A 26,010-nucleotide genomic window follows, 5' to 3' on the forward strand; every position below is an offset into this window, starting at 1 on the left:
GTTCTGGCAGGTTGGATCTGACCTGAGCTGCTTCTGAGGAATTGTGCAGGATACAGGGGTCATTGCACCTGCTGCAAAAATTAGCCTCCTCAAAAGAGGACAGAGATCAAAATATCAAACTGAGTTTAACTCCTTCTCACCCAGCAGATCTAGACCTGCAAGTTTTCCAGATCTAAAAGAAGCAGAGGTCCCAAAGACATGCCTAATGTGCAGCTCTGGATGCTCCTCCCAGGGCCCCTGAGTCTCGGCTTCACTCACTGCCCAAGTGACAAGTGTCAAACCAGTGGTACACCACTTGCTCACATTTGGGCAGAACATGGTAGCAGTTAGAAATCACAGGCACTCTGCTGGGCACCTGAAAGGGCTGTTCTCTACACTTAGCAAATGGCACACTGTAAAGAGATTGGATAAATTGCAATGTATATCTCCAAACAATCAGGGATGGTAAGATTTCTTATACATATCCATATAGAAAGGAGCTAGGCTAAAGTGTTCTAACACCTCAATAGTCCTCCATGAGTTATTGTGTTGAAAAACATATCGAACTATGGTATTATATTGCATGTTATCCAGCAGTGGCTATTTGCTACCTAGTGAATTCATCATTCCTCTGCCCTGCAGCTTTGTTTGTTCAGTCTTGTTCCATGTAGAGCATGGACAACATGTTCTTTCTAGCACACATGGGCACTTTCAGAACAAACAACAGACACAGGCTTGCAGTGAAAATCTCCAGGTAGCCCCTACCTTTGCACAGGCACAGCTTGAAGCCAGGAATAATTGTCCTGAAAGTGCAAGATGTTCCCAAAGGTGTTCTGAAAATAGTGGAGGGGGGATTGGTACCACTGAAGTAATATTTTTTATGTGAGGGTATGGAACAACCAGGAGGCCTGGGGTAAAAATCTAAAGAGGATGTTCTTGTCATTCAAACAGAAAGAACACAAAACAACTTTTGCATGGCAAGTCCTTCTTCTAAATTGTATAAATAACACATATACCCTTCCCAAAGCCCAGATTCCTACCATCAACCTTTAAGCACCTGACTGAAGTGTATTAAAGAAGCTCACTAGTGATCATAAGCCCTTTCTAGGTGGGATGAATAGTTTTCTGAGATGTTCCTGTCTCCCTCTATTTAGATTACACAGATCCTAAGGCAAATTATCTCCTTTTTTAGTCATTACAGTGCCTTTTGTTAGGTTTTATGAACCTGAAACTCTCTGTCTTTCCTTTCTTCTTGAAAATATTGGGCAATAAGTACTTACACTCTGCACTGGTAGGAATCATTACAATAGGGAGATGTGGTAATGTTGCAAAGAAAATATCCTGTGCCATCTGTAGTCACACTTAATGTTATAAGTACATTAAGTCAAAAAGCACAGTAGTAAAGCAATTAATATATTGTAAATTGTAGCCATGATTGTGAAACTTGTGTTTATTTTAATAAATTCTATTTCTTAAAATTAATCACTTTAGTTTTATTTAATATGCTATTTTAGCTCTTCCTCATTTCACTGTAGCCAATTGTAAATGTAGCTTTTCATACTTGCCGTCTAAAGCTCATTATTGCCAGAGAGAGTGAAATAAATTTAGGGATAAGAAGAAATTATGTTTTTGGAAAGGAAAAACAGTATGTTGCAGACTTTTTTCAGAACATACCAGTTATTCTGCTACAGAAAATTTAATATATTTTCCCACTAACCTCAGTTTTGTTTTGCAAATTTTAAAAAAACACTTTAAGCTTTTTTGTGGGTAGTTATGTATTTACAGTGTATGTGTGAAGATGAAAAGATTTCTTAAGCCAAAATCTGCTGCTTTTTCTCCAGTAAATCTCCTCAAGAAATCAATGGACTGTTGAATTCCTCACTAAATCTTTTTTTTAACTTGTTTCTGACACATGGAATGTTGTTTGCCTAATGTCTGGCCATGAATTACACTCCTGCCATTAATGGTTTTGAGGACATCTTTAACACCTTTTGTTCCTGCTTGTGGCACTCAGCAGTTTCACAGACTCATCAGAACACTGGTTGGTAGAGATCTGTGGAGATCTCCACAAAGCAGGGCTGCCACAAACACCAGGTCAGCTCAGACATAGCTTTGCCTGGCACCTTTGGGGCATCAGGTGCTGGGGCAAGGACACTGTTGAGCACCATCGGTCCCGACAGCTCCATCCCTCTTGCACTGAGGAAAGACCCACCCAAGTGCCTTGATGGGGCTGCAGAGAGGATCTTGTCACACTGCTGAGGCTCAGTGAGTATCAGACACGGATATTGATATCTGTGGTATTTGAAAAGGAAATGAACTCCATTCTTGATTATTATTTTTTTAATCAGGTTCAAAAAATGTATCAGAAGTAATTTTCACAGCTGTTGCTGATTTGTTAGTACATCTGTCCTCAACTCTCCCTGCTGTTTGGTTTATGGTTTACAATCTTATTTTCATTTGTTTAAAGAAATATTTTTCTCTCCCCTGTGGTTACATGAGACATCCACATGAACAACAGCACAGTGAGGAAACTGCCTATGCCCACAGCCCTGTCAAACGTGCAAAGCAAACAGGCGCAAGCAGAGCAAGACTGCCTTCTCCAGCACCTCCTGCAGCTCTTCTCCTCTCAACCTAGTGATAGTATAGAACAGTTCAGTGCCAAACCAGAGCCAAGAACTGCTTTAATTCGTTAAGGACAGCTATTCTTTAGAGGGAGAACCTGTTTCCCTTGTTAGACCTGCTGATGCAATGAAAAATATGGGCAGCTTTCAGACCCAAAGTCCCTTCAACCAGTCTAAGTCCAAAAATTTGTTCATTTTTCCAATTATTGATAGGTTTAAAGCAAGATAGAATCTCCCGCATCTCTTCATCTTTGGACTGTACTACTCTTGACATTGTATGGCATGACAGGCCTTATTATCAGTTGCATTTTCATGGGAAAGCAGAACCAAGGGAGACAGAGCTTATTTTTGTTAAAATATTTGACTGAGTCTACATTGGAGCTAGGATTTTTTTGGAGGGAGGAAGCCATGAAATGGCACACCACAGCCAGTGCTGGCAGCAAGCAGGCAGAAGCCCTGCTCATGGCGGAGTGGGGTTGGTTCCCACAGGTTGTCACCCAGCCTGAGCTACAGTGGTCTGAAGTGCCCTGCAGGAAACTCTAAGAATTAAAAATTAAATCCCCTCATTTACCTTCCTGCTTTTGCAGACAAGCCAGTCTGAGGGCTTCAATCACAAAGCCTACATGGGAGGGAGGGTTGGAGGGTTGTTTGTTTTGTTTTAATTGAGGTCATTATGTAATTGGATAAAAGGTTGTAAGTTCTACGGTATTACAGGCACAAAATAGTTCTCCACAGGTCTAGATTACCATTAACTGAATAACATTTGTCACTTGACATATAACTCCACAATTACAATTACAGTAAATATTTCAAATGTGAAAGTAAGGCACAGGTCAACCAACCGATTTGATGGCAAACACTTCCGACCAAGTCCTGCCATGCACACCTCACTGTGCCTGCAAGATGTAGCACTGTAGTCACAGAGAACAACATAGGAGACCTTAGCTATTTCTTCCAGGTCCTATTTTCCAGGCTTATTACTATTGTGCTACTGCAAGTTTAATGCTCACACATCATTCAAAAAATCAAGTGAAAGCATGATCAAGCCTGGGTGAAGCATTCTGCAGATATGCATTTTGTAATAGTGCTAAGCTCAGAGAGCAAATAGCTCTGGTAACTGAGATGTTTGCCCTCAGCGTGCTCCAATAAACTGATTTACCTTTCTTCTTTTTTTTTCCCCTTTTTTTTAAAAAGAGCTGACGCAAGTTTGTCAAAGGGAGTTGTTGGGGTGTAGCAGCTGTTGATTGGTTTATCTGATACACTCCCATTTGTCTTTAAATCACTGTCTCACTGCTCTAGGTTGCACATGAGCAAACTTTTTGTTACAGGTGCAATTCCTAAAAGATATAACCTGCTTAGCAAGGGAGCAAGAAAACCTGCTTGACTCAGAGGTAAACCTAAAACTTTTATTCTTTACAATGTTTGATTGATGTATTTTAGACACTAGCCATATCTGTAAAAAATTGAGAAACAGAAAATTAATGAATATGTAAATATAAATGCAATGTGAAGGATGAGCTCCTTAAGATTTACTGACATAGTAATTTAAGTTGGCAAGTATCTTTGGTATATTTTCAAGAATGAAATTTAGTCCTTTTATTTTTGTACAGCAAGTGAAAACCTAAGCAACCAGAGAAGCAGCAAAAGGTGTTTAAAATTGACCAGGAAATGAAGAAATGAATGCTTGTTTTCCATTGCAGCCCTTGGCTAAATTCTGAGAATTTTTTTCAAGGCTCTTGATTTACTTGGCTAAAATTCCTGTAAATTAATTAATTTGTGAAAGTAGGCTTTGCATTTTAATTGATAATTTCACAGAGACAATACTTATTTCATTTTTAAATAGTTGCACAGACAATAATATTATAACCTCACTGTCAGGAAGATGAAGAAGCCGGCAAAATCTGCTAAATCAGATACCATGGCAGAGCTTACAAATCCTGATAAAAAGGCAAAATCCATTAAAATGTTAGTCATATCTGTGACCTGGCATCATTGGCCCAATGGTTGTCCATTCTCTTAAAGTCCAAGCTGCAGACTGGACGGAAGTCAATAACATTGTGAAAACAGATGCCAAAAATTTCATCATTTTCTGAGTCATTTCTGAAAACTGTTATTTAATAAATGATGCAGAACAATACCTTATACTTGAAGAGAAAAATAGCTTTATAGGGATAAATAACTTCCCTCTAATAATAGGTGAATCTCTTTTGCAACGAATATTTCCTTTTTAATGCCATATGTTAGGAAAAATCCTTTCTGTTTAGTCAAATGCTGCAGGAGGCAGCAAAATCATCACTGTATTGAAGTCAAGTTCAATACTTGAACTAAGAGAGATAAGAGATTTTTATTGTAAACATAAGGGGAAAACTTACTGATTTTAACTAAAGGGAAGGAAAAAGAAGCAGTGAGCTTTTTGTTTATTTCCAAACTGACAAAATTCCTTTGTAGAGAAAGGAAGCCGGGAAGGTCACCATGGGTTTGCATGTTTGAAACAGGGTTTAGGCGCCAAATTCAGAACTCTGAAAGCAGAAAGCATTCAATCCCAGGGAACCTAAAGCAGATGACCTTTGATGTTTCTCCTCCAATATGATGTGCTAAGCTTCTGGCAGGGCCCAGACCTGCCTGACCTCGGTGGCTGTGCCCTGTCACGCCATCGCTGCCCTGGTGCCTGGCCACCCTCCAGGAGCAGAGGTCCAGCCAGCACCAGCCTCTGCAGGGATGTGACCAAGCACGCATCTTGCAGCCCTGGCAGTTGACTTGGGCACGGCACAGCATGCAGCTGTAGCCAGCATTTCATTTTAAAAAGAGACAGCTAGTGCATCCTCCTTTTTCTAAATAATATCTCACTGGTCAACCAGCAACCCAAGAGGTGCAGGGCTATCCCTTTTCCTCCTCATGTAAAGGGGTGGCAGCTCTGCCCCTTCTCTGTTACTCATGGGGAGCACACACTATCAGTGCCTCAACATCCTCCCAAAGCCTTCAATATCTGCAGTGTTGGAAACCTGAAGAAATGGATTTCCACCAACTAGGGACCAGCTCTGCCAATTTCTGCTGAAGTCCAAAGTCACCATTAGTTGTAATTACACTTATTATTAATTACAGGATTCAAATCTAATACCGAGCCTGTTTCATGGGTCTAACCCTGCCCATATTTATGCTGTTGGCTTTTCAGCTCATGGTCTGTAGACCTTTTGATCTCTACCAACCACTTCCTAAAAAGTAACAACTGCAAGAAACCAGGTTCTCGACAGATTTAATTTTGCCACGTGAAGCTTTGTACCTTTTATAGAAGACGTTTAGGAATTCAAAAATTAAAAAATAAAATAAAATCACTGCTTTATGCAGCAATTCTACAGCCTCTTGAGATGACACTGAAAAATCAGATTATTTGTGTAAATGTTTGACAGGACAATGTCCAGATGATTCTTACACTGTAATATGTATTTCCAGTCAAGTTTTGCTGCCCTTTTCAAATCGTGTTTGCTCTGCATCACAGACTTTCCTCCTCAGCCTAATCTCTGTGTAACTTAACTCCTGGTAACATTTTGCTTACTTTTCCTCTGTTTCACAACTCTTTGAAGATCTGTATTTTTTGGACTGACACTTCTGGAAAAGATGTTTCTCTAACAAGTGTTAGGCAGTGCACAGAGTGGAGATTTCACCCTTTACCAGACCAGGGCTAAGCAGAGTCAGATTTGTCTCTCTGACTTTTACACCACAGTTTAAAAATAAGCACCAGGAATTGGAAGGACTCTGTTCCTTAGACAGGGCAGTGTCTGTGTTTGAAGACAGTTCTGTGAATGAAACCACAGTTGGGAGGGCTCCGTTGGGTTGTTTGGGGGTTTTGGTTGGTTTTTTTTTGGTTTGGTTTGGTTTTTTTGCCTCCCGAAGTTATTCATATTCTGAGCAGGCAGAACCTCCCGGCCGCTGGAATGTGAGTGCCAGCGGCTCTGCCCCGATGCCCAAGTCACTCGTCCCCTCACACACACTCTCTGCATGGCAGCAGAACGGAGTACAGCTGCTCTCTCTGGTAGGAATCTCCTAATGCACTGTGATATTGCTTTTCCTTTTCAGTTGTATGGTCTGGGTGAATGTTTTTAGCAAGAAGCAAGGAAGCTGACTTTAATTTCTGGCCTGGGGTCAGTTATAGCCTCCAAGATTGGTATTTAAAGTTTACATGTACATGTTAAGCATGTGCACCCTAACATTTTGCCACTACAAATACATTTGTAGATGTTTTTAAGAACAGCATGTGATCAGTAGCAGAGGATAGTGAAGGTCTGGTCATCAAGTGAGGACTTATACATCTATAAATGCAAAACCAGGGAAAAGGCTATTAAATAATTGCAGGTTTAATGTTACAAAAGGCCAGACATAAAAATTATTTGTTGCAGTGTTTTCTGATATTGTTATCATACAGTGCTGGGTTGCATTTAGCATGTGATATTTATGAAAAATATAATAGATCCAGCCAGTGTGCCTGATGATAGCAAGGCAGCAGGTGAAGTGCCAGGGGTCTGTAATTCTGGCCTGAGTTGTGCCAGCAACATGCTACCTGGTCTATGCTTGCTCCCTTCACCGGTGTGCCCCTTTGTATCCTCAGCTGTGAAATGGAGATATAAGATGCCTCAAAGAATATCTGTGGGAAGAGAAAAGTATTGTAAAATTGCAATGTTTCTTGCACGGTGCTTGCATCTTGAATTTGGGAGTGAGCGAATGAATGTAAATGAATGTGTATCTGCAGATGAGACTGTAACACAAAACTGTTGAAATCCCAAATGTGAAGTCCTCTTTGTAACTTTGGTTTGTACAGTTTCCTTTGGTCTATATAGAAATAGAGAGTTGAACATTTATTTATATGATTTTTACTCTTTTCTAAGAGTACAGATAGTCAGTCTTCCATCCGTGTAATAATTCTATGTGAGACAGGGCTTCTAGTTGTGGGACATGTAAGAACTAAAGACAAATATACTGAAAACCAGAAACTGCTATACCAGAATTGCACCTCCTAATTATCAAAGGAATGATCACACAGAGGTGCTCCCCTCTGTTGAATCCCAGTGAAAGAGACAAATCTTCAAAAGATTTAAATCAGTAATAACATTAATTTTACAACAAAAGATTGAAAACATTGAGCATTTCCTTAAGAGTATTTATGTTTTGAAGTAGTGATAGAAAAACCCTGATATACTCCCTTAATTTCTAAGAGCAAACACTTCTACATCAGCATCCCCTAGAAATTCAAAAGCAGGAGCTCAAGATATTTTTTGCTGGCTTTGTAATTTTGCCAGATGCTGGACATCCACTGTGCATCCGTTGGCCCCTGCACTCTGTACCATTTGAAGGGAGACAGAAGGGCCAAGTGCTGGCACATATAAAGGGACATTATGCTTGCCCAGAATTTTCCCAGCCTGAAACAGTTTCCTCTCTTAATGCTATTACAAAGAACAAACACAAACCCAACAATTCACACTGATTTATCTAATTTGAGGAAAACTCTAATGAGTTCTGTTGTGTTTTGTTTGCAGAACAGAGTGTTCTGGCAGTCCCCGCATGGTAGAGCGGACCCGCAAGCAGACAGCACGGTGCTGTTTACCCTGAAGAAGTGAGTGTGTGTGCTGGAAAGCGCTGACCGCTCTAATGGATCGCATGGAGCTGCAAAAAGTCAACATCGAACCTGATGATCAGAGCAACGGTGGGGAAAGTCTTGAAGACAACTACACAGAGCTGGTTGATTCAGAAAAGGCTGCAATTAGGAGGTAAGCGTTTAAATGGGAAAGCTGTTCTGTTAAGGCTAGAAAATAGTAATCAAAAAACAAGGTCCACTAATGGCATCTGGGACTCAAAACATTTCCTCAGTAATACACTGGAATCAGTGTGATTGTTTAGCTAGTGTTTTCCCACAGCACCGACCCTCCCTGCTCTGCACCATGGAGGATGGTGAGCCCAGTACAGCTGGGGCAGCCCCAGTCCTTGTGCCAGCCACCACCTAGAGTGACCTCTGCAGGCTCCCAGCCCCGAGCACCTGCTTGAAAATTTCCAACCACTCCAGTCAGACAGCACACGTGTAAATTAATACGCACTGGGGGCAGTGCAACCTGAGCACGTTGCCTCTGTGCTTCAGCCCTGTGGGAGAGAAGGAACACTTTCCAGGACTGGCTATGGAGGGCAGCAGCTCAGTGCTCCCACAGGGTAAGCCTGTGGGACACAGGCACCTCAAGCAAGACCCACCATAGCACCAGCACCTGGGTCGCCTGAAAAAGACATCTCAAAAACAGACATCAGCCTCCAGCTCTCAGCTTGTTAAACACTCCAGCACATACCTCCAACAGGGCAGTTGCGAGGCATTTTGTTCCTCGCATGTGAAGTACGTGCTCAGTTTCAGCACATTGCTGGCAGTAAGGAATTGTTACTTTCCAACATCTGCAATCAGATATAATTTGAAGATTACTGGTTTTAAAACTGAATTCCAAGGCAAAGTAAAGATTTCTGAAACGTGTCATTGGACTTGAGAATCTTACAGGAGAAAAGAGGGAGTTTTCTGAAAGACTTCTAAATATTCATTGCAATGTCGAAGGAAAGTTTCCACTAATGACAAAAGGCATTGTTTGAACATAATGTGTTATAAGTTTTATCTGACATTTTCTTATTTTTCTTTGTGTTCAGTCCATTTGACAGTGATGATGCAGAAAGTCAGAAGTTCCTTACAAATGGATATCTGGGTAAAAAGAAATTAGAAGAATATAATGAAGAATGTGTAAGTTTTATTAATTTTTAAGGGTAATTACAAAGTAAATCTTATTGACCTGTATCTTTTTCCAAAAGTTTCAGTAAACAAAGTTACTGTGGAGCTTGATCAACATAATCTTGTCTTTGGAAAAGCAAACACATTTTCTAACAGTTAGTGCAGCAAACCCTTTCTATTGTCTTACAAGTGAAACAGGGGCTTTCCTTCACAAGTAATCAGAAAAATTCCTCAGATCATACTTGGACTTCAGTAGCAACCATGTCACCTCTCCCAAGATGTTCAGCCAGGCTGGGTCTTCAACCATTTTTCTGACAAGAGATTTGGTTCAGGGGAACTTTGTTGCTCCTGTATCAAGGTAGAGCTAGGTTTTCATGTATGCATGCTTGTATTGTTTGTTTCTAGCATCAATGTAAATGAATCCACATCCAACTACAGTGCTTTAAAGAAAGGACATTCATGTTTGGCTTTATAATGCCAAACATTATACGCTTAGCACGCCTACAACTCTTTAGACAAATCCATGTACAAATGGAAGCACAACACCAGTTCCTGGGATGTGCGTGTGGGGGTATCTCTGCTCAGGATTTAACTTTATTCAAAGTTTTAATGACCTTGGTGCAAAGAAAGACATTGTTTTACTGGTCATGCTATAAGTTTTGTTAGAATTGATCAAATAAAAGGAAAAAATATAATTTGTAATTGCAAGCTAAAATTAAGAGCCATATTCCCGCCTTTTCTTTCCCACTTGGTGGCAGATGTGACTCCCTCGCGCACCACCCCCCCTCTCCTAGTTTTTTGCCCTCTTATATTCTCTTGTCTCCAGCCCAAGCTGCACAGCACTTCATTCTTTTCTCCCCCAGGGAGTTTTTTAGTTCCCCAAAAAAAGAAGCACATCCTTCTTGGAGAAAATGCAATAATCAGTTGGATTCATTTTTAAAAAAATTTCTGAATTTTTTAAATCAATAATCGGGATATCTGTTAGATAACAACATGTATTTCTATAGAGGCTGGCCAAGACATGCAGTTGTGGCTATGCTACCTCAGACGGCTGTCACGGACATAGCCCACCTCCCCACTGAGACAAGGGAAGAGTGGGAAGAGGCAAATACCTACCAGAACAGCTGGCTTTGGGGGTAAAAAAGACTCCTTATGGTGGCAAGTGCCTGGGGGCTCAGGAACCTTGACAAAGCTCCACCTCTAAGGCTCAAGGAAGCAATACAGGGAGAACCAGCAATGAGGATAATTAGTCTGTTGAGCTCATTAAAATGCGAATTAATTGCCATTTTCTGTTCTTGCTCCCAACAGCATCAGGGCAGAGCTTCCTTTGGAATGTCCTCGTTCAACCTCAGCAACGCCATTATGGGCAGCGGCATCTTAGGTCTCTCCTATGCCATGGCCAACACGGGAATAATCCTTTTTGTGTACGTACGTAGAAAGAAAAGCAAATAGAATATAAGCAGTGAGATGGAGCTAAAGTCTTTTTGGTTAGAGAGGTACATCAAGCTTGTTTTGCTAGCTGAAAAGTTTTCTAAGATCATCTGTAATGAAAACATTTTAGCTGCACCACAAGGAAACATTCACTGCTGACAAACCTTTTTTTTTTTTTTTTTTTTTTTAATTTTAGCCCTGTTTTGTATTGAGAACACAACTGTGAATTGATACTGTGCAGTCAAAAAACAGAGGGGGAGAACAGTATACTGATCCTAAAATAACAGGAATTTTGCTCGTTCAGTATGGGAATTCAAAAAGGGAAATAAATCACCCATAAAGTATATATTTACATCAGCCCAACTATCTAATAACTATGTAGAAATGGAAGAACAGTATTCAATATAAGTCTGAAATAGCAGCATGCTTTGAATGCAAAGGCATTCACAGATTTATTCATATTTAATGTTTCTCCCTCAAGTCTGTTTGTACTCAATGTGCACAGATGACAGCAATGGTATGTGGCTGACGTACAGCATCTATACAAAATCAGTTTTGATAGACAGTAACAGATAGCCAAGTGAAGTTTTTTTAATCTGTGGCTAACCTTGTAAAATGAGACAGACTGTACAAAAAAAAAAAAAAGTTGGTTTTCTTTTTTTAATAACTGGTTTTAATGTTAACTGACATCTTAATTTTAATCCCCCATAAGGCTGGAATAAAGCATGACAGTACTGTATGACAACAGACCATTATTTTACATTATTGAAAGCTAACAAGTCTTTAAATCAGATTCCATTACTATCTTTGTACAGCTTCTTTCTTCTGGAGACTGTGTAACTACAACAGCCACAGCATTTGAAATTCTACTTGTACCTTCCAGTTGCTAAGAAACACCTCTTGTTTTGTCTGTAGAATATTTAACTGAAAATTAATTGTAGATGCAAATATTGTCCTGGATAAGTACTTCCCAGCACCTGCACTCAAATGGTTTAGATATATTATTTGCAGATACAAAAATGGAAGCAGATTCTGAAATTGACTGCTTTAGAGTCTGAAAACTATAGGAGTTTTTTTTTCTCCAATTTTCTCTGAGCACTTGTACTACTAATATGGCCATAAATTATCACTGGAAAGAAAACTGTGATACATTAAGCCTCACTAAGGGAAAAAAACCTTACCACTGTGATATGTTTATTTTTAAGGCTCTATTAATTCACACAGGTGGATGAAAAAATCTGATATGAGCCTAATGACCTTAGCTCTGTTGGCAGTGTTAAAGAAGGGAGTAATGTTAAAGCAACCCTACGGAGTCTAAAACAGCAAAAACAAAAGGCATCTCCACCCACAGCTCATTTTCTTTTCTGTCCTACTTCCATACTTTCTGCATGAGAACATTCTCCCTTCTTGTAGAGGAAGGAGTTTTATTTAAAAGTATAAAAATGTGTGGGGATATTGTTAGCACCATGGCATACATCCACTTGCTGGAGGTTCCTCTTTTTTCACAGATCATGACATTAGTGTTAGCAGGACAGAAAAATACTGTCTACTAAGTAGAAACTGCTGGACATTAATTCTAATTTAGATCATGCTGATAGCATCATCCAAATTTTCATAATTTGTTGTCCACGCATAGCCTACGTGGTCTCATGCTGGAAGATGTTTTACAGGGTGGAGGTAAAAGGAGGGGTTCTAAAACTCAGAAGCTCTTCAGAAGTTCTCATTACATCCTCCTTTCCTGTAGAGGAGGTTTGCAATCGCATGGAGCAGGCACCAGAACATCACCTCTACTGCCTAGCATAATTTAGCAAGTGCAATCAGGATGGCTTCAGTTTATCACACCTCATGTGTCAGGACACGGAGACCATGTCTCTGAATAGCAGCTGCATAGGTGCCCCTGATCAAGGATGCCATCTCGACAGGATACACTGTGACCTCAGACATTATCCCCCCTTACTATATTGCATACATCCAGAGCATGAGAAAAGACCCTGCTCACATGAACTCTCTAACATTGTCTGTCTCTCTTAGAGACACTTCATAGAAAAATGTGATGGTCTGGAGGCCATTACCTAGTCCCTGGGCCTAAGTCTCCTCTTGGACTGTAATTTGGCTGTCAGTGTCTCCAGTATCCATAACACCAAACCCTGTGTTCAGTGTAGTGGAAGGTGTGGGCACAACATCCTGTTCAACCATGGAGTAAGGCACATCCGTATTTCCTAGCTCTGTCATGTTATCATCACTTCCCCTTCCACACCAACATTGTGCAGGCTGATGATAAGACAGTTGTGGTAATAAGATATGCTATCCATGGTGTTGTTCCTTGAAAATGTCATGCAAGCTACATTTTTCACCAGCAGTTCACAAAAGGCAGATAGCTGAAATTACATAGAATGCAAATATTGCATGGAAGGAACACGGCAGTAATCAGAATTAATGAATTCACGCACTAGTACCTTCAAGCAGGCTAGGCTAGAAGAGTATGCTGCAAGTGCTCCAATATCATGGCACACTTTAGCATTAAAGATTTCTAATGTACTTTCCGAAACAGGCATATCATGCTAAGCTCCACAATTTGACAATGACAAGGCAGAAGTCAAAATAGTGACTAAGCAGGAGCTGGAAGTAAAGTTGTCACAGTCATGGTTTGGGGTTTTCTATTGATGGTTCTGAGTAAGGAGAGAAGTTAAAATGAGAGGTCAGTGAGCAGGTAAGAGACCAAAGACCTGACTCTTCCATAGAAATCTGTTTACTTTTGTAGGATCTTGTTAAGATCTAAGATTCTGTCCTTGTGGAATAACACAGAATTGACACTTACCTGGACTTAAACAAGCCTTGAGGGGCTTTTGGAGTGTATAAAGTGCAACTCCATTCACAAGTAAGCTACAGTTGACACTTATCTCTTCTTTTAGCACTGGGAGTCCAAAGCACAAACTTACTGAAAAATATTTACACATTGAACTTCATGAGAACAAGCTAGCATAGGTTTAAATCCACTGAGTGTCTCTAATGTCCTACTTGGGATTCTAATTTCTCCTTTGCCTTGCAGAGTTTTGCTGCTCAGCGTAGCAATGCTGTCACTCTACTCAGTCCACCTCTTACTGAAGATATCAAAAGAAGGAGGTATGGGGATCAGGCTGTGACTAAGAGTCCCTACTGCATGCATGTATTTTACTTTGGAATGCAATTCATCAAATGTGTCCAACACAGTGGCCTATGTCTCTTTTTTATTTTGGTTTTCTTCCAGGATCACTGATATATGAAAAACTGGGCGAAAAGGCATTTGGCTGGCCTGGGAAGTGTGGTGTTTTCATTTCGGTTACAATGCAGAACCTTGGAGGTAAGGGAAAAATGTTTTCTAACTTCCGATGCCTTTCTACAGAACACAAGTGCCTTCTGTCCTCTGTCTGACTAAATAACAGCAGAGATGAGTCAGGTACAGCACACACTATATTGTAATAAGGAAGGACAGGAGGAATTCCTCTTGCTTGCTTCAGTTATCTGACACCAGTGTCTGGTGAAAGCCAGTTGCCTGGGATCAGTCCGTGACCTGTGAAGAGCCTTCAATGATGGCTTGGCTGACTGTCCTCAAGGAGTGGGCCATTTCTCTTCACTGAGTGCAGCTCAAACTAGACATTATCTGCTTCAATTTAGAAAAGATTAATCCAACCTAAAAGGAACAGCACATGGTTCTGAGTTCTCCATAAAAGAAAGGCTCAGTAGTTCATTTTCCAGATGAATTCTCACCTTGAAATGACAGTTGCGTTGTGATCGCTCTAAGATGTTGAGCACTTAAGAGTGATTATTGAAAGTATTCATCCACAAAGACACTTCCTGTGAAATATCTATCAAGTAACCTCCAGCCTCTCAGAACAAGAAACTCTTTACTTACCAATGTAAGTAGTAGGGGTAGGACTATGCATTCATGCAACAAACCTTATTTCCTTTAACTATCCTGGAAGTAACCTTTTAGGAGAGTGAAGAACACCATATCTGAAAGCTTAGGGGAGTTTGTAATTTATTCCAAATTTCTTAAGGAGAGGTATTTAAAATATAAATTAAATTCATCATTGGTCAATTAAATGTATGCAGATTTTTTTTTGTGATCTTTCTCTTGGAACTTGGTATGTTTTGCATCTCCATCAAAAGATCATTATTGTCCTTCTAAGAGCAACTTTTCTACCCAGACAAAGGTGGTTCATATTTCTTTATTGCAAGAGACTTTTTGATTTTGTTCATAAAAGATCCTATTCCATGGTCTTCCTTTCCTTCCTCAAACCTGCATATCTACTGTGGTTGAATTCAGGAAGGAAGTATGCTTCCCTCTTAGAGAGGAATAGCTGTTCCTCTTGTCAAGATTGATCCTTAGGTCTCCAGAGACCTCTCTGTGGCCAACATAAAATAACTGAAAAAAAGCATGCTTTCTGGCAGTACATTTAAATGAGGTGTATAGAAGTCCACCCTTCCATCAGGAATCTTGACAACTAGTTTCTTGGTGGTTTTTTATATATCAAGCAGAGTATTAGAAGAAAGAAGCTGATAATAGAAGGGATAAGGTAGATTAAAACTTTTAGAGACAGTAACTAAAGTTGCTACAGAATGTGGATGGACAGTGTCCATTGGAAAAACAACATTTACAACAGAAAAGGAAAAGGAAAAGATAAGATTGTCAATTTCATCAGAACAGTGATTTGAGCATGTTGTTAATTCAGTAATAACTGTTTTATATTCTAATACTGAATGCTAGATGTCATTCAGGACATGCTCATAACAATATCAAGGGAACATACCATCTATTTAGTCACACTGTTATTTGAACAAAATTCATTTGTCTAATTTAGTAAAAACAGATTTCCCAAAACAATATGTTTTTCTTGCCCACTAATATTTTTTAAACAAACTTTTTCTTGGAACTACACTGTTTTCTCTGAAGGTTTGGTTTTTGTGTTTGGTTTTTTCAGCAATGTCAAGCTACCTCTTTATTATTAAATATGAACTTCCTGAAGTGATCAGAGCATTTATGAAACTTGAGGAGAGTTCTGGGTAGGTACTTTTACCCAACCTGAACTGCAGATTAAATTTTTTCACTTTGATGTCAGTGATAATGACTGTCATTTTTTATTCCTTCTCTTTAGAGAATGGTACCTAAATGGGAACTACCTCGTCATATTTGTAACAGTTGGGATTATTCTTCCCCTCTCCCTTCTAAAGAGCTTAGGTAAGGCTAATGCTCCACTTAACCTAATTTCTTATTTCTATTAGGATTGTGAATTTATATGTAGCTGAACTGTTGTTTGTTTTTTTTTTTTCTTGCTGCACAGGTTATCTTGGTTATACAAGTGGTTTTTCGCTGACCTGTATGGTTTTCTTTGTCAGTGTGGTAGGTAATTGTTTGGGTATTGTCTCTAAGCAAATATGGAGCCTGTAAACTGCAATGCTGTTAGATTTCTTACCATGACAATTTAATGTGGATGTTAGAATAGTACCTGCAAGTACATCAAATCAAGAAGCATGTTGCTGAACGAAGCCAGAATAAAGAAGATCAGCCTAAAAAGCAACACTTGAGAATAAAAATTAATGCAGGACAACAGTGGAGACAGAGTAACAACAAATGTTTACAGGAGAAGCAGGAGTGGTAGCACTTGGCTTCTTGCTCCCTTTCTTTCCCCTCTCTCTTCTATGTGCCTGTTTATATTTCTGTTGGCACACCATGGATGTTGGTGCAATCTCCTGTGGTGGTACTCTTCTGATGACATTGTCTACTCTTTTGTAGGTAATTTTCAAGAAATCCCAAATACCCTGTCCTCTCCCCACCATGGACCATGGGGTTGAAAACTGGACTGCCACCAACAACACAGTGCCAATGCACTTGATCATGTTACCAAATGAGTCTCTCAGTTCTGGTGTGAATTTCATGATGGACAACACAGCTGGGCACTTGCCAGGCCTTGAGGAGCCAAAAGATGCCTCCCCGAAAAGTGGTGTAGAATATGAAGCACACAGCGACAGTAGTGACATGTGTCAGCCAAAATACTTCATCTTCAACTCACGGGTAAGGGCGATTCTGCAGAGCTTGTCTTTAGCCATTCATACCACAGCTAAACTGCTGCCTGCCAAAAGCCAGAGGTACAGCATTGAGCATTCTTACTAATGGGAGCTTTATTTTACAGACTGCCTATGCAATACCCATCCTGGCATTTGCATTCGTATGCCACCCTGAGGTGCTACCAATATACAGTGAACTGAAAGAGTAAGGTTCTTAAATTTTGTCCCATACTTCCAGTTAACCATACCTAGACATCACTTTCTAAGTGTTCTGCCTTGATCACTGGTGTGTAGACAACCACCTGCTAATGATTTAGTGCTTTCCATAGTAAGCAGATATTGGCTTTGCTTTGACCTAATAGTCAGATATTGGTGAGACAGAACCACTGTCCAAATAGCCACATTGAACAATATGTACTTAGGAGAGGAGGAATCTGTACAGTCCTTCAAAAGATGTGAAGTGTACTGGGGAACTTAGTTGCACTGAAATAGATAATTTTGGTTTCTAATATCCTCTGTGTCTGGGTCAACCACTGCTTACTCTTAAGATTTCTTGGGTCTTCCATAGGTTCTTCACCCAGCCTATTTTGCTTATCAAATATCGAAAATCAAATACACTTGCTTAAATCGGCACAGAGTTGACAGTTGGGAAGGGCTAAGAAAACACATTTGCTCAACAGCAAGAATTACGTTACAGCAGGCTGTGCTGCAAAACTGAAGGAAGCCAAGACCTATTGCCTCCTATTTCAGCAGGTTTAACCTCAGAAGAAATAAAAATTTTCAGATGACTTGGGAACATGCTTCCAGGTCCTATAAGCTAAAGATTTTCTTGCACTAAATGTTTAACCAAAGGGCTTCTAAAGAAAGGATTTGACTTGCAAGAGGTTCTTCAACCTGCAGAACAGCCCTATGTAGATACAAGGCTATGGTCATATAGAGCTGACTGAAAACTCTTGTCTATTATTACCAACCCTGTAATTTTAGTGACTCCATTTTATATTTAAAATACATAAGTTGAGATTGATAGTATATACATATTATATACAAAATGATGTGGCACATTTATATGTTGTCATTAAGTAAGCAGTAGGAATAGAGTTTCAACACACATTTATAAGTCTGTGTTGTTCTGCACAGAGCTGCGAAGCTTCAAGTAGAGTTCTGTATAACCAATATAGTTGCTATGAACTTACTAGCCAGTGGGGAAATGTCAGTAGAGCTATGACTCTTCAGAGTAATTCTTGTACAAATAGAGGCTTTATAAGAATAGCAGTGTTATTGTCTTTCTCTCTCTTACTTCAGTCGCTCCCGAAAGCGGATGCAGAATGTCTCAAATATCTCCATCACCGGCATGCTTATCATGTATCTTCTGGCAGCTCTCTTTGGATACCTTACCTTCTATGGTAGGTCAAAGCCCTGTTCTCTGCAGAATTGTATTGAGAATTCCCTCTCATTTTAAAGCAGGCAAGATTGTTCTGTCACACTGAGGCTCAGATGTTCACGTGTTTTCTGTGGGCTTGAATCCAGGTGTAAGCATTATTCAGAAGTGTTACACAGTGTGTAGCTTCCTGGATAAGCGGTGGGACTTATCCAGCTACCAGGCCACAAGTTCCTCACCAGTGAGAGACTCAAAGGCACATACTAGGGGAACCAGTTGTGTACCTCTTGGTTTTGTGAACTCAGACAACAGGCTACTGTAAACTTGGCTCTTGGCAAAGGCCAAGAGTGACTGTACTAAAAATATTCTAGTGCTCAACAGTTTTACATGACACTGGTAAGTGCTACCCACCCTGGCTCTGACACCACTGATTCAGCTTCACCTATGATGAAGAACAGGTGCAAATCATTCTAGTGTAAAAAAATTATGGATGAGCTAGACTAACCAGTAGGTAAACAGAGTAGCCCCATTTTATGCAAACACCACCTCTTTTTACCTTGTTAGTTTCTCCGTTACAGCAGAGAAGTGAATGACGCAGCACAATCTGTTCTCTATCACTGAGGGAAGAGGGCTCTGTTTGAGAGCTTGGACACTTGGGTGGAGGTTGAAGGGAGCTGTTCCCAGTTCAGTGAGTTGTTTCCTATTTTGTATCAGATAAATTATTTTTACTTCAGGTTCCACAACCACTTAATGACCTCACAAATTAGAAAGTCATTTGGGATACTGAAGTACAAAGCATCACCTCAGAGCTGTATTATCCTCATTGTCTCTGAATGATGGGCTTGCATCTGTCATGCTGGGAAAATTCCTCTTTCATGCCTGGCCCATAACACGTGTCTGATGACAGCAGCTGAGCCAAAGCTAATCTTATCTGGCTGCAGTATAAAGATCCTTTTACATGTGCAGGTATTACTTAAGTGATTTAACTCCTTTCTATTTCCTTTTCACAGGAGAAGTTGAAGATGAGTTACTTCATACGTACACCAAAGTGTACACCTTCGACACCCTCTTACTGTCAGTTCGCCTGGCAGTGCTGGTGGCTGTAACCCTGACTGTGCCTCTTGTCCTTTTCCCCGTAAGTAACACAGCTGCTGAAGCTGAAATCAGGGCTGGCCCATATACACTGACTGTATGTACTCAGCACAGACAGACTTTAACATTGAAGAAAAGCCTGGGTTTTTATTTTGAAGAGTCTGTTTTCCCATATGCAGTTTGACCAGAGCAAGGACCTTAGGTAGTTAGAGTTGCAAACTTTGAAAGACTGAAATAAATCAGTATTTATAAAGAAATCAGGAATAAATGAGGAAGGACTGCCCTGTCTCTCTCTGCCTCTTTCTGTACTATATTTATCAGAGCAGGATTGTAAGTTCCAAAGACTTGGAGACACACTGAAACCACTTACAAGATTTCCTAATACAGACATAGGCACCTACTATAACATCCCAATTCAAGAGAGACACATGCAGCTCAGGCCATGCACTGCACAGGACTGCCAGACCTGTTGTCAAGGCGGAGGGGCAGAGGCCCTGTGCACGTCTTACGTGCTCGAGTCTACGGACAAGGGAGGAAGCTAAGTGCCAGAAAACAGAGGCAGTCAAGACCTAGCCACATAGTCAGATGTCTGAGCAAATTTTGGAACTTCAGGGTGCTGTTCACACAGAAAAATGCAATGTCCACAGTAGCAGGGACAGAAAGACACAGCTTAACACTCTGCACTGCAGAGAGATTGATCTTCCTCAGGGATCAATCCCCACCTGAAGAGCAGACCTCCAGGCTCCTGCATGTACAGAACTGTCCCATGTGCCTTCCCTGAGCTGCTATGCAGCAGGGGAGAAAATAGTTGATCCTAGTTATTGGGAGGCTGCTGTGCCATTTGTACAGCACGTACAAGCCCAGCGTCACACTGCCGCCGGGCTTCCAGCAATCCGCATCACACCACAGTGTTCCCGTCTGATGAGAGCAGTAACCCTGGGGTCCTGTTGCTTCGTTGTCCTGGATGCAAACATGAGCTCTACATAGGTACTGTTCCCAGGCTTGCTGACAAATACCTAAGAGCAGTGATCACCGTTCAGTGTTGTTTACAAAAAAAAAAAAAAAAAAAAAAAATCTGGTACAAAGCACCCAGAGTGATCGGTCCGTCTAGTTTATAGTGCTCCAGTGCTCTGCCTTAAATGTTATGTTTAAACCAGTGGCTAAATGCTTAAACTAGTCTTAACTGATTACTTTTCATGAGAAAACAAGTTAAGGGCATTAAAAAAGCCTCTATCTGTTAGATGTAATATTTTGCATTTCTAGCTTTCTATATAATCATTATCTGAATAATGTGTAAGGGCTTAGCAGTTCCATACCACAGCACTAATTGCTCTATTAAAAGAACTCCTGAGAAAATATCGTTTGCTTGTAAACCAGCATATCAAACAATTTTATACAACCTATCAGGACAGCCAGCTCAGCAGATCTAATTACTCCAAATAATCAGTATAGTTGCATCAACTATTTTTTTATGATCTACCACATTTGTATTTTCTTAAAGTAGTCAGAGTTTATTCTTAAAAAAAAAATAAAAAATAAAAAATTCCAGTAGAATAATGCACAAGATGCAGACAATAAGTGAACAGGAATACAGTCAGCAGTTCTTTGGTGGAATAAAGCTGTCTTACACCAATATCAACTCAAGGGCTGGACAAAATATTTACAGTCTGCCTTCCTCTTCCTAATATTAGTTCATATCAACCTGAAAAACATAAAATGCAAAATTCATGTTATGTTTTCAAATGATGAGCTCCAAGTCTGACAGAACTCCATACATTTATTGAAGTGCCAAACTCATCCAGAAAACAGTTATGTATTATTTTAAAACAACCAAATAAAAATGTAGTTTGAGCTTTTTTCAGTGTAAAGCTGTTTTTGTTCAACTTCTACATTTCAAATCTTTTGAGTTAATCATGGTACTTCTGAGTAACACTATCTCTAGCCACCAAAGGATTTGCTCTTGACCTTTCTCCTACTTACCATCTTTGCAGATGAAAAAGCAAAAAAAACCTCTCTCTATGTAGTGTGAGAAAGTTAGTGGAGAAAAAAGGGTACTCTGCAATAGCGTTTAGGAATATAATTTCCAAGTGTTGTTGAAAAATATGCTTTTATTTCGAGATAGATATAGATATATATGTATATGTATGTATATGTATATATTTAAGGAAAGTAAAACAATAGCTTGCTCTTTCTCTCACAAAAGTAAATGACAGAACTGTGGGATTTTCAGAGGTATCAGGTTCAGGAATACAGCAACTCATATTTCACTCATGCGTTTTTTGCCTGCTGATTAGTAGTCATAGTGGGGGTTTCTTTGTTTTTGGGGAGTTTTTTTGCTGATATTAGCATCTTTCAGTTGAACAGTTTTCATGTCCCTGATTTTACACCCTATTTACTTGACTTCCTTCTACACTGCAAATATTTGAGTTTCTGCATTAAACTGTGAACCCAGTGCCCAAAAACCTATATCAGAGTGAGATTACATGAGGGAAATCAAAGACTGAAAACACGTTTCTTCAGCCACAGTTTCCCACAGCAAAATTAACTAGTATAGATCATCTTAAAAAGTGAAAAGCAAAGATAAATTAATTGCTGTTTTACTTTCCCTGCTGGTTTTCATCTTACAGATCCGTTCATCTATCAGTGCATTGCTGTTCCCCAAAAGGCCATTCAGCTGGATAAGGCATTTCCTGATTGCAGCAGTAATTCTTGCTTTTAATAACCTGCTTGTAATTTTTGTCCCAACTATTAAAGACATCTTCGGATTTATTGGTAGGTTTCATAAATACTTGTTGTTTACTCTGTTAATCCTTTCCACAACATATTTGTGTTCATAGACTGAGGCTAGTCTCAGTTTGGGTCTTACATTAGATTAATATAAACACAGATTAAAGTTAAAAGGGAAATAAATATTCCCAAACAGCTCACAGACAAAGCTAAATGCTACCAGCTTCATTGCTACCTTGCATGAGTCACAAAGAATCCAATGATCACAGTATAAAAACTGTTAAGGAATTTCCATTTTAACAAAAAGGGCATTTAGTGCATGTAGAGGAGAGGGAAATCACCTTTGGTTTTCAAGCATCTATAGCCTGGTCAAAATGTATTGACTTCCAAACTGTGGTGTTAGAAAAAGGAGAAAAGTGACACGTTTCTTTTGACATTCATAGTTCTCTCCCTATGTCTTTCTTTTGGTCAGTTTTGGCCTCTGACCAAAGGGTTCCATGAAGAGTCTCCATGCTCTGAGCTGCCTGAGGGCCACCATTGAGAAAGACACCTCCATGGGGTTTCCACCTTTTTCATATTTTATACTCCATGCAGGCAGCCAGTTTGCTCCTCCCTGCCTTTTACACCTGGGCCACCACACTAGGCTCTGCTAAGAGGAGAGGAGTAGACACTTCCACCCTCTTTTTGACACCAGCTTTCTGGGGTCATCACATGCTGGGAGCGCCTGTTTGTCCTCACTTCACCAGCTCACATGCAGACGGTCATATCACAGGCAGTCACACTGGTCTGAACAAATCTTCTCAATAACGAGTACCTCTTCGTGCCCCAAGCACTCAAATAAGTGTTTGGACATCTACAGCTCTGCACGAATGCTGTCTACAGAGAGAGCCCTTTGTGCAGTTGGGCTTGGAAGAGCAGCTGCCTCCCCACATGCTCTCTTTTGCACGATGTTGTTTATGTGCCAGACAGCATGGTACGCAACTCTACTTTCTCTTCCAGGTGCCTCTTCTGCTACTATGCTGATTTTCATCCTCCCTGCTGCCTTCTACCTACGGCTGGTTGAGAAGGAGCCCCTGAGGTCTCCCCAGAAGATTGGGGTAAGGAAGCTGACAGCAGTTACAAAAGGAAGGATGGGAGGATGTGTGCTTTCCACTGGTCACAAATACTCAGACCTTTGACTTGCAACATCTGGCAGTTGTTCACAAATGGTAGTCTCACTCAAAATACAGGTCAGGTAGTGTGATTCACCTTAGCATGGAGAGCCAGGTTTCACAAAGCAAAAGCTTTAGTGCCTTACTGCTACTGATACACAGCAGTAAGTGTCTAGTTAAATCACTAGAAAAATGCATTTATTTAATCCAATCTAAGATCTATTTAACACCTGCACTTGCACAAGTAACACTAAGACAGTGTATAAGGAGCTGTTGGTTCACACTAGAAGGCCAGTTATGAATTAACAGGAAGATATGAGCTCAGGGTTAAGAAGGAAATCATACTGCAGAGTTAATTGATAGTGAGTTCCCCACTGAGGTAGATCCATACACCTACAGAAGACATACATGAAGGTCTATCTTTTATACACAGCATGTGTTTATACATCATGCTGGACTGCCATAGTAGTATCTTTCATCCTGAACATCCATATCTATCTGCACATTTAACAATATCACCAAGGAGACGTCCTTTGAAAATGTAATCAGAAAAGTTATTGATGAAATGTATTTGCAGACACATAGTGCAAACAGATGTACATAAATACATCTATATACAAGTTAAGAAAAAACATGGAAATGGGAGTTCAACCAATACATACTTCAAGTATAAAAGAAAAGGTTTGTTACCATAAAATGATTTCTGATGTGGACTTTTGGAGTTGTTATTACAGAGAGACTCTGAATATTTGTTCATGTCTCTCTGTTCATTCTTCATGTTGCTGTGTGTTAGGCCCATCTAGAATTTCACACCCTGCACTGAGATCACATACAATAGTTATCTTTGTGTTGCAAGGCCAAAAATTGTTAAGTGTGGACAGATTACGGTAAACTAAAGTGCCCCTAAAGCAAAGGGTGACTACAAGCATCTGAATCACTTGAATATATACAGAAATGCCTTCAGAAAAGAAAGATGGTCTTACCTGTTCGTTTAATAAAGATGAAAAGGATTAACTCTGAAGCTGTTCCTGATATCAGAGGCAATGATCATTCATTGAAAATTGATCAGTTTTTAAAGACAAAATGTGTTCCTGTGTTATATATTGTATTATTTTTTCGTAGTAACAAAGGGGGGGGGCAGATCTTCCTTTATTAATAAAATTTCATTTTCTGATTGCAGGCTCTAATTTTTCTCATACTTGGCATAATCTTCATGATTGTGAGTATGACTCTCATTGTAATGGACTGGATTTACAACCCCCCAAGTTCCAGACATCACTAACCTGTGGAGAAAACCAAGTGCTTTTTATACCATAAATATTTGTATTGTGTGCTCCTAAGGACATCTAAATGGGATTGTTATTCCTAGCTAGTAACTGCAATATTTTGAAGACAGTCTGTGGTAAGATCCCTAGAACCCAATGGAGTCTACATCATCCTTTTTACTAAGGATCATTATTTATGCATTAGGAAGCTGAGTTTAGCATTCTGGCCAGGTGAAATGAAATGTGTGGCATGGATGTTTTCTGTTTTCAAAACCAAAATAATTGTGTACATAGTCCTCAAAAATAGCTCGGTGTCACCCTTTTCAACCTCTCTTGTCATGCTAATGACCACAGTTCCTAGAGCCCTGGAAAGGTAATGGCCAGAAAACCAGCTAGTGCCTTGTTTTCTACCTGAAGCTCATGGGAGTGGCTGCCCAGCTCTAAGAGAAAGCGTACCCTTTCTGTAGGGGATCTGAAAGGTGACTGCTCCCTACCAACCTGTGCATCAGAAAGATGATGGCTTTGACAAGCCAGTGGACAAAGTTGAGCATCAGATTTGTTGCCCAAATTTCTCGCCCTTGGCAGGTGACAGCTGTCATGCAGAGTAAAGGTCTCTGGCACAGACTCTGTGTTGGGGCATGTACTTGAAGAACAGTTGAGCATTTACATTTTGTTGTTAAAGATGCCTGTGCTGGAAACGTCAGGCATTTCTGCTGTAGGGTTTTTTTGTTTGTTTTCTTTACTTTTTTAATTCTTGTGTGAGCTTGCACCACTGAACAAGTTGTACCCTCCATAGAAACTTGTCTTCCATTTTCACAGGAATTTAAGGAGACCACAAGGTGTGGCAAAGCACCCTATCCAGTATTGTTCAGTACTTGTGTATTTAATAAATGTTCAGTGCAGGAAACTGTAATTTGCTATATATAGAAATATATGTATTTATGTACATAATTTTTTTTTTCCTCTAGATATAAAAATGTTACGCTGTGGTAAATGATTTTTGAATTTTTTTTTATTTGTCACTGTTTTCATAGCCACACATTTAATATTGTTTTGAAGAAAACATATTGGATTGGTGGGTTTGTAAAAAGTTCCTTTTTATTCAGCAATGTTTGACATATACCTGTAGCAAGCCCTGTTACCTGTGTAAAAACACATTCAGATGTTTACTACTTATGTTACAATAAATTGAAAGTTTCCCTCTTAAGAATTTTTAATATGTGCCTCAAAGTGCTGTATTACCATTGTACACCACAAATTTGGGCAATTTGCTCAGTTGCTGTACCTTAGCTTGTCTATGCATATACTAGCATTCAGCAACATACATAAGGTATGCAAAGGAAAAGACATTACTGACAATCTCAGGTGTATCATGCTATGCAACTGTGCAAGACAGAAGAAAAAAGGTTAAGTTCCATGTTATATGGATGCTTAATTAGCACTCAGTACCCTCCAGATTGTGATTTTTGCTGAGCTGTGGAGCACCCATTGCACGTGCTCTCTGTACACAGCAGCGAAAAACAGTCAGAGAAGTCACATTAACCCCATAGCAGAGGGAATAAGTGGGAAGGTGTGA

General features: G+C 39.9%; 1 protein-coding gene across 2 annotated transcripts; it reads left to right on the forward strand.

Moving 5' to 3' along the window:
* The first annotated feature begins 3,915 nt into the window (after positions 1–3,915).
* On the forward strand, positions 3,916–25,651 carry SLC38A4 (solute carrier family 38 member 4). 2 transcript variants are annotated; one of them, XM_010177219.2, is made up of 16 exons: positions 3,916–3,991; positions 8,129–8,359; positions 9,267–9,357; positions 10,654–10,769; positions 13,826–13,899; positions 14,024–14,116; positions 15,738–15,819; positions 15,912–15,994; positions 16,098–16,156; positions 16,550–16,828; positions 16,947–17,026; positions 18,124–18,224; positions 19,210–19,334; positions 21,919–22,063; positions 23,018–23,115; positions 24,350–25,651. In XM_010177219.2, the coding sequence occupies exons 2-16, from the start codon at positions 8,241–8,243 to the stop codon at positions 24,449–24,451; spliced, it is 1,647 nt and encodes a 548-aa protein (XP_010175521.1). In that variant the 5' UTR covers positions 3,916–3,991; positions 8,129–8,240; the 3' UTR covers positions 24,452–25,651. The 2 variants fall into 2 exon arrangements, with proteins under 2 accessions (XP_010175521.1, XP_028943102.1); XM_029087269.1 differs by lacking the exon at positions 3,916–3,991 and having other exon boundaries at positions 8,241–8,359; positions 9,279–9,357; positions 24,350–24,451.
* The last annotated feature ends 359 nt before the right edge of the window (positions 25,652–26,010 follow it).

Source organism: Antrostomus carolinensis, unplaced genomic scaffold, assembly GCF_000700745.2.
Source record: "Antrostomus carolinensis isolate BGI_N321 unplaced genomic scaffold, ASM70074v2 scaffold4221, whole genome shotgun sequence".
Classification (NCBI taxonomy): domain Eukaryota; kingdom Metazoa; phylum Chordata; class Aves; order Caprimulgiformes; family Caprimulgidae; genus Antrostomus; species Antrostomus carolinensis.